Genomic DNA, 12,446 nt, shown 5'->3' with positions numbered 1-12,446 from the left:
GTTACGACCGAGGTTGAGTGAATGGGAATTTAATTGTATTGAACTTTTTTTGACGTTTCTTCTTCTCTTTTTTGCACTTGCAGAGGCCAAGGCGCGGATCATGGGCCCTTCGGACCTCTACGTGAAGACGGGCAGCACGATCGTGTTGTCTTGCGAGGTGGCCCAAGGGCCCCACGACCTGGGCACCGTGTTCTGGTACCGCGGGGCCATGCTGGTGGAGGCCGCGTCGCCGGGTCGGGCCACCGTCGACACGCAGTGGTCCGGCACGCTCACCAGTCGCTTAAAGGTGACCAACGCACGGCCGGCAGACTCGGGGAACTACTCATGCGTGCCCACGCTGGCTCACGCACAGCCAGCCAGCGTCACGGTACACGTCATCAACGGTAAGTCCGCTTCGGTGTTTAACACTTACCAACGGGAGTAATATTATACCACGTGAAATCCTTCGATTTTTGTTCCGGGCAAAGTCGTAGCGAGGGGCGAGGTCCGAGGGGTCCGTACCCTGTATTCCCCCGAAAATATTAAAATGCAAATACTTTCCTTCAAAAAAGAAAACAAAATATTGAAAAATCATGAATTTATAAAAGATTTCTTTGATTAATGAAGTTTTTTCGATTATGAAAAGTTTTAAAATTAGTCCTCATTAGTATTTTTTTAAAGTCTTAAAAAAAAACCTATACCCTGCTTTTCCAAAATTTTCCCCTGGTTTTAAACCCTCCCCCCGAACACCCTACCTCCCGAACGAAATTCCTGGCTACTCCACTTGATCTGGGCGAAATATTACGTCATCCGTCTTTTGAAAAATCGTAGTTCGCCATTTGTTTCAAGAAACTGGTAATAACCTCTAAATAAACAAGTGAAAATACAAAAGCAAAATTAATTCTTTAAAATGATACGAGAGAACGATATGATTCAAATATTTTGTCCACATAGCATACGTAACTTCGATATTCATATAATTTTCTGCACCTCGGAAATAGAAATATACCTTTCAGCCATTTTAAAAAAAAATCAAAGAATGGCATAACTTTAGTTTTAAAAATCTATTTGTAACGCGAAGATGTCGTTCTCTCTATAAAAAGATAATGAAGTACACCAATCAAATATTTTGCCCGTGACGAAATGAAGAAGACGGCCGTGTCGCCTTTCTCGTAGTTTTTCGCGTGTTCTTCTTCTCTCTGTTGACCGTAAAAGCTAAACGTTAGCGTTTAAATAATGTTTAATGATTAATTGCTGCAGTCGAATACACAATGAATAATACTATATGTAACATGACCCTATGGAGCCTCGGCAGAATTTCATACGAATGCTTAAAGATCAGCGTTCTACCTTTTTTGCGCGGATAGTAAGTGTTTTAACTTATCTGAGAGAAGTAGATGGGGATCCGCTCATTTTGTCTTAAAACTTTTTCAAATTCATTATATTTTTAATTTGGGATACATTTAAACGTTAAAAAATGTTTACTCTATATGTTTTGAAATATGAAGATGACAACGCTAGTGTAAAGCGTAAAATTTGTCGCAAAAAAAGATAAAATAAGACTAGTCGAAAGGGAGCGATGCGTCTTCTTAAACTGCCTGATAAATGTACATGTACGAAAGGGTGGTGGAAATGATTTAAATTGACGGTCGTGCGCCAAATAAAACATCGAACCAAATATAATTGCTATGTGGAGTATTTTTTCCAACAAATCCTCTCTCTTGCGGACAAATTATGGCTTTCGACCGTGATTGAATCATGTGCGTGCACGGAATAAATTAGTCACGAATGGTCAGTCCAGTCCATTGCTTGTTCCACAGTCACGGTCCATACTATTTTTCTGTAATTTTTATATATGTATATATTCACCTCGTACCGTTGTTAGTATAATGGGATATCTTTTTTATCTTATTCTTTATGGATTGAATGCGTCCATTCCAATATCTACTCGTTTGTTTAATCCGTTGGACCTTCAAAATAGATTCTATGTGAGATTTTGATTCCGTTGAAGGCGATTGAACAATTTCACTGACGTCAAAGCAAGGTTCAGTGACAGTTACGATCCAAATTTCCATTCCGATATTTGGGCTGTGAAGGATATCCTTGTTGGACCAAAAAATATGCTTATGATTATCTCGAGTGAGAAACTCATTTAGCTTATTAGTTTTAAACTTTCATATGGTACCTCATAGTTTAAATCCGCAATGAAAATATGATGCAGTTGCTTTATTTATCCAATTCTGGAGGTACGAGCTACTCCTGAAATTGAAGTCATAACGTATTAGGTGAATAAAAATACCGCAATAACCCACGTTAACTGCAGCTATTAGAGTATAGTTAGTGCTCCTCTTTTTTCATCGACATTGGAAATATATCTCGCGGGGAATCATTCAAATACTATTTTTCTAATTTATGAAGTACTTAACTAATTTATTGAGATTTGGTAAGAACCTGAATTTTTCCGAATTTTGAATTCTTAACACGAGATTTATTCTGAAACTATATTTTTATATAGTAGGAATGATTTAAGCCGAGTTATATTAGTATCAAGACATAAATAAAAATTTTATTAAACTATTCAACGTAAAAATATGCTGTGGAATTGATGAACATTAAATATTTTTTAAATGGCTGAGCGTCAAAAATTTATACTTTTCGTTAAACACAAAATTTTACTCCATGTACTACGATACATCAAGATTGTAACGTTAATTTAAAGCGTATAATTTGTCGCAAAAAATAAAAAAGGAGACCAGAAGATTAATAAATGGAGATGTCTCAGTCAATCCAAAATTCCCAGCGTTGGCCGGGGAGAAAGAGCGTTTGATCATAATTTTAGTTCGTATATGGAGGAATTTTATTAGTTAGAGATAGAGAATGTACGGAGCTGCTTTATAATCATCAAATATCAAATTATCGCGATAATTAAAAGCATATTGATGAGGAGATTTATATTTTTCAAAAATTTCGGAATTGATTTTTGAAAAATATAAATCATAAAAAAGTATAAAACATAAAAATATTTGTTTATTTTACTATGCATGGGAAGATTCCTCCAAAATTTGGTCAGGGAACAATTTTATAATCATCAAATCTTTTTATTTAATCTCAGGGTGTATTAAGTGCATTTCTTTGAAATCATGTAATTCTGTTAGTTATTACGATTTATGACCGGAATTCGTGGCATAAGTACAGCCATTTTGAAATACTAGGCATTTCAGGAGGAATCTAAAATACTTTAACAGGTGGTATAGGAGACAATTTGAAGCATTTTTTGCGCGTAAATATGGAGTCGCATCTCTTTAGATACCGATACTGAGCTATGACTTATCAGCTAGTCCGAATATGAATCGATATTTTTTCTTTGAATAAACTCCAGTGCAAAACATTTGTTTACTTTACTATGCATGGGAAGATTCTCCCAAAATTTGGTGCCTCTCCTTTGCATAAATTCTCCACCAAACTTTTCCTTCTTTCTTCAGTTTTTGCGCACCAATTTCACACATGAGTAGCCAGCAAGTTTGTATGTACTCCTCGATCTCATCTACTGATACGGCTCTGACGAAGGCAGCCTCGGCCGTGGTAACGCTTTCACTTCAGTTTATGAAAACCATCAGTAGATAAGATTTCTAAGTCAGGTCGCAATTTCCAGCGTTGGCTGGAGAGAAAGAGCGTTTGGTCATAATTTCAGGTCGTAGATGGAGGAAGTTTATTTGTTAGAGAAGAAGGATGGACGGAGCAATTTTATAATCATCGAAATGAACGTTTTAAAGTATCATGATTACTATTTTATTACTTACCACACAAATTGCACTTATATTCACTAATTATTCATATGTGCCCCAATCACATTTTCAAAATCTTTCATGTCTGCAAATGACGAACTTTGAAGCCACCCCTGCGATTACTTGTTGTACTACCGATAATTTTCAGTTGAAATTTGGAGTACATTTTCCGTTGTTCTCATGAGGTGTCTTCAAGAGGAAGAAAACAACACTTTTATTACTTCTTATGCCTATTAAATGCAGGGCGTTTCAGGAGGAATGTGCAATGCTTCAGGAGGTGGTAGAGGAGATAATTTTATGCATTTTTGTCCGTAAGCATGTGGTCGAAACTCTTTAAATACAGAGCTATGGAAACAAAATCATTTTTAATGCACTTTTTATTTAACATAAAAACTGTTTTCTTGGGTATTTCTTAATATTATATATAATTACATTAATATATAATTAATTATATTTAATGCTATCGATTTTTAAGTACGTTAAAAATTAAGTTTGGACGAAAATGAGCGGTCATTATTTTCAGAATCTTTGAGCTTAATTAACCGATATCTTTGAGCGGGTTTGAGCGGGAGCAGAATTTGAAGCTAAAATTAAATGCGGGGTGCATTCTCGCAAGAACGATTTATTAATCTTTGAGCTTAATTTACCGATATCTTTGAGCGAGGGCAGAGTTTAAATTTAAAATTAAATGCGGGGTACATTCTTTGCACGAGCGAACTTCTTTGTAATTGTATAATTTGGCTAGTTCCGCAGTTATTACGATTTATGACCGGAATTCGTGGCATAAATACAGCCATTTTAAAATTCTGGGTGTTTCAGGAGGATACTAAAATACTTCAGCAGGTGGTAAAGGAGATAATTTTATGCCTTTTCTTTACGTAAACATGGAATCGCACCTCCTTAGAGGCTGAGCTATGTCAATGCAAAAATGTTTTGATACACTTATTAGTTACCATGAAAACGGTTTTTCTTGATTATTTCCAGCCTTTTCGACATTTTCTTTAATACTCTCGGTTTCGAAGGAGATTAAAAACTAAGGTTGGACCAAAATGAGTGATCTTAATTGTCTGGAATAATTAATCTTTGAGCTTAATTTAACAAGATCTTTTAGCGGGTATAAACAATACCATTGCGCAATCTCGCCCATTTAGAGATTAATAGTTTCAGACAATTACAATCGTATATTTTCGTCCAACCTTAATTATTAAATGTCCTTGAAAATCGAGAGTATTAAAAAATATCGAAAAGTCTGCAGTTACAATGAAAACTGTTTTTCTTGGGTATCCAAAGTGCATATACAAAATGCTTGCGTTGCCATAGCTCGGTAACTAAGGTGTTGCTACCCCATGTTTATGAACCAAAATAGTTAATGTAGTCTCCCTAACCAACTCCTGAATATTGCAGATTCCTCTTAAAACACTCAGTATCATATTTTCGCGATAATTTAGTGCATTTGGTGAAAAAGCAAACCGGCTATCACATGTGTGCTAGTCTGAGTATAAATCGATATTTTTTCTTTGAATAAACTCAAGAGTAGAATATTTTTTTATTTTCAAATTTAGCTGAAATTCGCATAAAATTCCAGCACTACAAATATCATGCTCATTGTAACGTGGTAACATAAATGGTAACAGTTCTATTTATCCTGCATATTGCTGCAAACGCTATCAATTTGCTCTTTTTTGCAATCGCCTTATCTTGTTAACAGTCTTGCACCATCATGAATTTCTGTTGAAATTAATTTGAAAACTTCCTGCTGAAATTTAATTATCTATTCATTTGTTCCAATAAATTAACGTGGTAAATCGAAAATTTGAGGAATTATTTGTGCAATATCGTCAAAATTAAGTACATGCGTTTCACGTTAATTCGATTAGACTATGGGTTAAATTTCAATTACTACGGCCTAAAATGAATCATGAATAGCAAGCACTCAGCCAATAATTCCCGATTTCATTCTTATCATTATATTATGAATAGTTTGGATTTCCCTTATTTGGTCGTTCTTGTATTTTTCACTAAAGTTTACCGAAACTTTTCTACACAATATTTTCCGCAATAATATAATGTAGATAGTATCTGTTTTATTTATTTTACATTTAGCTAAATCTGCCATAAATTAGTGTTTTTATGCAATGCCACAGTTGGATTGTGGGCATATTCCATCGCCATATTCTTTATTTCTATCTTCATATATTCGTGTGGACAACTTTGCCAGCAGAATAATTTATTTGAGCTGCTTATTGAAAAAAGTGAATTCGTGTCCATGTTTCCGCACGGTAAAAAATTATATTATCCTCAGGTAAAAAATATTACGTAACAGACCATGATTTTAGGTCGTAGATGGAGGAAGTTTATTTTTTAATGATAGAGTAGGACGAAACTGTTTTATAATCACCAAATATATTATCGCGATGATTTAGTGCGTATTGATGAAAATCAATCTGGATATAGATGCTATTGCATCACCTATCTGCTTGTCTGAATATATATCGATATTTATTCATTGAATCACACAGAATTTATGACGATGAAAATAAATAATGTGGTGATAGTATTGGCAAAAGTGTGCAATCAAAATATCAGAGAAAAATTGCCAGTAACCTTTTTAATCAATGTATACAATTCCTCTAGCTTAAGTCAGTAACAGCTCTGTGTACTCTTTTTTTAATTTCTTCTTTTCACTACAACATATTTTTGTATAGCAAAGTCTGATACGTATTTTCCATAACGGAAAGGCTTCGCAAAGATAAGCCTAAAGTTATAAGTAAAAATTTTAATTTATGAATATGTTACAAATTCCCTATATTAAGTCAGACTAACTTCTCTATACTCCTCCTTTTTCGATTTTCTTCTCTTAATTTTCACATATTTTCCAATCAACATATTGATTTTTTAGAATAGGAGCAAAAGTTTATCTCAGAAAGTTAATTTCAATGTTCTATTTAACTGATCTAGCTTTATTTCGACGATGTACTTTCATTAAGTCTTAACTGTTACCACCTGGCAAAAAGCCAACATGTGACAATTTGCATACGCAGATATAGGGAGGGGCACAGGGGCACGTCGTGTACCCTCCTCTCCCAGGCGCTTAAAAAAATAGAAAATACGGTTATCTTTGCGTTCATTTTTTTGTGTATTACAGAGCATAATTCATATTTATAACTTTCATATTAGAATAAAGAGAATATTTCATACAGTAATTGTTGCATGTTGTTTTTAACCTCAAATGTGAGAAGACTGTTCGTCTGTCAAACCCTTTTCCCCCATAAAAATATCCTTTAAATTTGGTATAATATAATATTCTTGCGTTTCAGGTGAGCATCCGGCTGCAATGCAACACGGAAACAAGAACTCGGCGAGTGGAAACCTCTGCGTTCACGCCCTTGTTTACAGTTTCACAGTTCTGCTCGTGAAGCGTGTGAGATGATGTGATCGAAGGGAATCATCATCTTGTGGATTCTTTCTTGGGCTTTGAAGACGGGCAGGAGATTGGTTGGTTGTAGGAAGAAGATAAAGGGGGGATACATGTTGTTGGAGAGCTTACGGAGACCTCCAGGAATGCATGATGCTGTCAAAGTTGTGCAAAAAAAACAGACAGACAATTGTCAGCAGCGTATCGTGGGGAATCAGTGAATGTTTAATGATGAAAAAAAAAGAAATAAATATATATAAATAAATATAAAATGCGTGATTGTTACGTATCGAATGTTTGGAGAAAAATGGTGAGATGATTGATGAATTAATTATGGTTTTAATGAACGATGAAGGAAGATGGATTTTGTTCGGTGTCATAAAAAAATGGAAATAAATGAGTGTGTTTAGAGACTGACCAGAGACATTTATGACTGCTTGTGTCGTTCGACCAACAAACAGCGCCACGAATAGGATTGCATTGGTTTCAATTCTTTTGTAACTAACTTTTGTCACTTCAATAAATGCACATAGAGACTTTATTTGTGACGGACTTGTGATTTATTGAATTTTGAATATCCCGACCATTTTTGGTAAATGAATACAAAATTTCTGTTCCAGATTTTTTTTCTCAATTTATTCCCTTACTTTCAGATGGTGAGACTACGGATCGCAAATAAGAATAAGCTCAATACCTTACAATTTGTGCTTATTTATGTATTTTGTGGCGGCGCTGAATGCAGACGACACGGCGCCAAACGAGAATCAATTGTTCTGTGAGTTCTTCCAGCGGCCACGAGAGGATGCTCGGGCCGCCCGGGGGAGAGAAGAGAGCGCCAGTACGACTCCGACCACTCCAAATACATAGGATAGGGCTAAGTTTGTCTATAAATATTCCAGGGTGTTACTATTTGTGTATATTTATTTGTTTTGGTAGAGTTGTAACCTGGTAATAAACCGGTATGTTCCAGTAAACACTACTATACTGCTCAGAAAATGAGTCTGAGGAGACTACGAAACTGCCAGAACATAGAGCAAAAAGATTAAATTATATGGCCGATTCGATATTCTTAGGATAAGTTTCGTATATAGTAAGTATAATATAGTAAGATAAATAGTAAGATTCGATATTCTTAAGATTGATATTTCAAGAAAAACCCTAGGATTCTAGGATTTATTCTAGGAAAATTCTAGGATTTCTTTAAATCATTTAATTTATTTATTTATATTAAGGTTCATTTATTTAAATTATAAAGTGCTACATGTGCAGGTACGTTCAAGTCCAGGTGAATTCACTGCTCATAATCTGAGTTTTTTTAAGATAAGGAACTTCCGGAACATACAATCTTGATCTGTGGCCAAAATCTCTGTCCAATTCGTTATACATAAGATAGATCTCGATTTGTCTTAATCAGAATGAAATACACTTCCCTTTTTCTATTTCTACATACATAGGATAGGTCTCAATTTGTCCAGAAACATGTTGTCCTAGGCTTAATAGCTCGCGCCGCCTCTATATAGCAGCGTGAGCATTGATGTCACCGGCATGTTTGATAAGAAGGTACTAGTTACGATAAGTATCTCATTGACTCTTTGCTGATGTTGTACAGCGTTTCCAGAACTTTGTACGTTTCAAGTTTATTTTACGTTAATTATTTTCAATTTAAATCGCGAACTCGCATTTTCCCAGTGGAAGAAATTTTATTTTTTTGGGGGAATGCATTAACCTGTGGCGCAACCTTAGTTACACCAAGGTATTGGACCGTCGGATAAGCGTTCGACTCCCAACTGGAATTCCCGCGCTCAAATCTCCGCCGGCAGGTATATTTTCGATCCGTTCCAGATAAATTCCAGAATGTTCGAGGGAGTTCCGGCGCGGCGTTCCAGCGAATTCGCCGCCAATATAAAAACAAGCCATACCGACTGCCCAGGCAGTCAGTCTGTATATAAAAGCGATAATAAACACTCCTCCATAGCAATTTCGTGAGAAATTGATTTAGCGTAACTACCCCTGCAACCTTTGATTATTGAAACTAGACTTATTCAATTTTTGAACTGTGGCCTCCTGAAAATCGTATCTTTTTTGAAATATCTAATTTTTAATCACTAATTATTCCTTCAACATGTTTCCCAAACGTATCACCTTCTAATGTTTCAATATAAGGGATATTCCAGGGACACTTCCAAAAAATTACGTTCTTTGTTTCTACATATTTTTACTTTCCTATTTACACCATAACTCCAAAACAATTTTAGGTAGTTTCTTGGTATGTCATTTCTCAAATTTGAATTATATTTCCATTTTTGAATGTTAAGGATGTTCACTTTTTTCCACGCATTTTTTTATTCAAATCGAATTCACTCAGTTTACTCTAAGTATATAACCTAAGAAGTTTCATTTTATAACCTGGCATTCCACCTGAAGACGTCCGTGCTGACGCAAATAAGTTATTCCATCATAGACTCAGCACCCTCTAACCACGAGAAATTTGAGGCTATGCTAATAATGCTAACAATCACTTTTTGAGAAAAGATTTTGAGCTGCTTTCATTGTCTTGTATATTATTTATCTAAATCAATTTAATTCATTTTCCAGACTGTTTTCAAGTGGAATACCCTTCTCTTTTTCTATTTCCACGATATTTTATCCTCCAGAAATAATTTGTTCCAAAACACTGACACTCAGTTTTTCACCTATTTTTCAAGTAAAATAGTATCTTCCTACTGCAAGAATTTTAAGAGGTTCTTCCATATTTAGTTATTTTTTATCAAAATATATCTACTCACTCAATGATAAGCTTACGGGGTGTATAACTTTACAATTTCTCTATTGATATGGAATTTTATCCTCTAAAACGTACTTATTCCAATTCTTTTTTGTCATAATCGATCTACTACTCCAGATCTAACTATTAACCATGAACTGTTACACAATATCCTTGATTACATGCAACACGCAATGTTTGAATGTTACTTGGGTAACATGAACTCAAGGCCAAAATTGATGGCGTTCTCCCAAATGATTACTGAAACTTGTTTATTCTCAGATCCCTTAAAAATAATACTATGGTCAGTATTAGAAATTCAAGATTGTAATCACAGAATACTTTCCCATTTTACTTAAAGATTGCTAAAATTTTAATGATGGTGGTGATATGTTGATGTAGTGATTGATTAGGAGCATAGAAACCATGGATAGAAAGTCATGCTTAAGTGCTTGAAGTAACTTACTTTCCTTTTTTTCGATCTTTGGTGTTTGATATTAACGCTCAAACATAATATAATTTATTTTTTATTTTACTCATTTTACAAAGAGACTTCTAAAAAATTACCAGGTGTATAACTTAAAATTTTTTTTATTGTTTTGGAATTCTACCCTGTAATACCTACTTATTCCAATCCTTTTTATTCATAATGGATCTATTACATCAGATCAAACTATACATGAGAAACTATTACATAAAATCCTTGATTGCATGCAACACACAATGTTTGGGTGTTTCATGTGCTCAAGGATGCCATGTCTCAGAATTTCAGCAGGGCCGTAAACTTGAGCATATTTTTATGAATTTTCACGGGGCAAAAAAAACTGAAATTGCTTGACCACCTCATCACCCAAGACCAAATAAATACCAACATTTCTTTTGCTCTCTGGAAGTAAAGTATCAACTTCACTGCTGCTGCACAAAAATATTTACTGGGTTTACTACTTCCTGATATCAGTTTATCAGGAGTAACTACTTCTTTTTTCTGTCAGCACCAAGTACTGATACTGGGCAAAAAATTCTTGATACTAGGAAACGTTCTGTATGTTATTTTATGGAGTGCTTTAAAAAATGTCTATGAAGTCATCCTGATTTTTGGGAAATAAAAAGAGCGTTATTTAATTAACCCTACTGTTTTGCTAGTATGCTGTGGCCGGGAGTGGCAGCTGGCCGATCCATCAACCTGAAGGGTATGTATAAAGTATGCCACAGACCAATCTGCTGGATGTTTAGTAATTCATTTTAAACTAAATATATCATGGCTTATGGAAAATAATGAAAAACAAAGTACTTGATAATTATAAACTTTACTTCATAGCATTTTAATCATTAGTCTTTCAACAACATTCTGTAATGCTTCACAATATATAGATGTTCTATAACATATATAAACTCCAGCTATCATAAAATCAATTACAAGGGCGGTTGTTTTCAAGCTCCAATCGTTCATCAAAACCACCATAAAAGCGACAGGCGGTACTGTGCAGGGAGGGCAATTGTGCATTCTCCGCACCTTTCTTACTGCTCAAGTCCTTTCTTACCCTAAGTTGTTAGTTTAAGGTTAGTAACAACCTCATTAACTACTAGGGATGGATGGATCCAGGATTTTTTTCAGATCCGGATTCAGATCGGATCCCTGATTTTTGGAGCTGGATCTTTTGGATCGGATATTTTCAGGTCCAAATGCATTTTCATATTTCTGCTATTAAGCGAAGGAATTTATTAAGTACTTTCCTTCATAAAAGGAAACAAAATATTGAAAAATCATGAATTTACAATAGATTTCTATGAAAATGAAGTTTTTTTCGATTATGAAGGGTGTTAAAATTACATAGTTTGAAACCCTCTACTTTGTACTCTGTTGTTTAAAAATTTTCCCCCTGGTTTTGGACCCCTCCTAACGAAGACAATGATTTATGGTCCATGTGATTTCGGAAAAAAAAAACAACAGAGGCACAGGCTGATGGACGGCTGAGAGTGGTTTCCTGAAATCTGCGACATAGTTACTTTTGACATAGTTATTATCTTACGACGCTGAGATTCCCCCGATGATTGTTCAATCTCTTGGGAAGAGTCACACTATGTGCCAGTCATATTTTGCCTTTTTTATTTTCCACAGCTGGAATTCTGCTATGTAACTTCGGATCCAGATCCGATGTTTTCCGCAACTTTGGATCCGATGTATCTGATGAAGGGTTGCCACTCTCCACATTCCAACTGGTGACGGATGACTCAAGAAAAATTTATTGGTTGGCACAGCTATTGTTCATGTCGGATTGTGAGCCATCCGCTCTTTGGAAAAATGGTAGGGGTTCTAATTAAGCAACATGGTAAAATAAAACGTTTGGTGAAGCTCGGTAGGCTACAAAAGACACCTATTCCCTATTACAACAAGTGTATAGGGATGAAAGTGTGTCACCCACTAGGATATTTTAGCGGTACAAACATTTCTAAGAAGGGCAAAAAGATATCATAGATGATCCTTGCTCAGCATGTCCTCCAA

General features: G+C 35.1%; 1 protein-coding gene across 1 annotated transcript in view; it reads left to right on the top strand.

Moving 5' to 3' along the window:
• Positions 1 to 7,720, top strand: part of LOC124169577 (zwei Ig domain protein zig-8) — a 196,179-nt gene extending 188,459 nt beyond the window's left edge. Inside the window, exons 3-4 of the mRNA XM_046548218.1 lie at positions 84 to 383; positions 7,082 to 7,720. Coding sequence (XP_046404174.1) covers positions 84 to 383; positions 7,082 to 7,194 — 413 coding nt within the window. The 3' untranslated portion in view covers positions 7,195 to 7,720. The remainder of the gene's footprint in view (positions 1 to 83; positions 384 to 7,081) is intronic.
• Positions 7,721 to 12,446: the final 4,726 nt, after the last annotated feature.

The sequence above is a fragment of the Ischnura elegans genome, chromosome 12 (genome assembly GCF_921293095.1).
Source record: "Ischnura elegans chromosome 12, ioIscEleg1.1, whole genome shotgun sequence".
NCBI classification, from domain to species: domain Eukaryota; kingdom Metazoa; phylum Arthropoda; class Insecta; order Odonata; family Coenagrionidae; genus Ischnura; species Ischnura elegans.
Note: the sequence above shows the minus strand (reverse complement) of the source record. Positions and strands in the feature narration are given on the sequence as shown.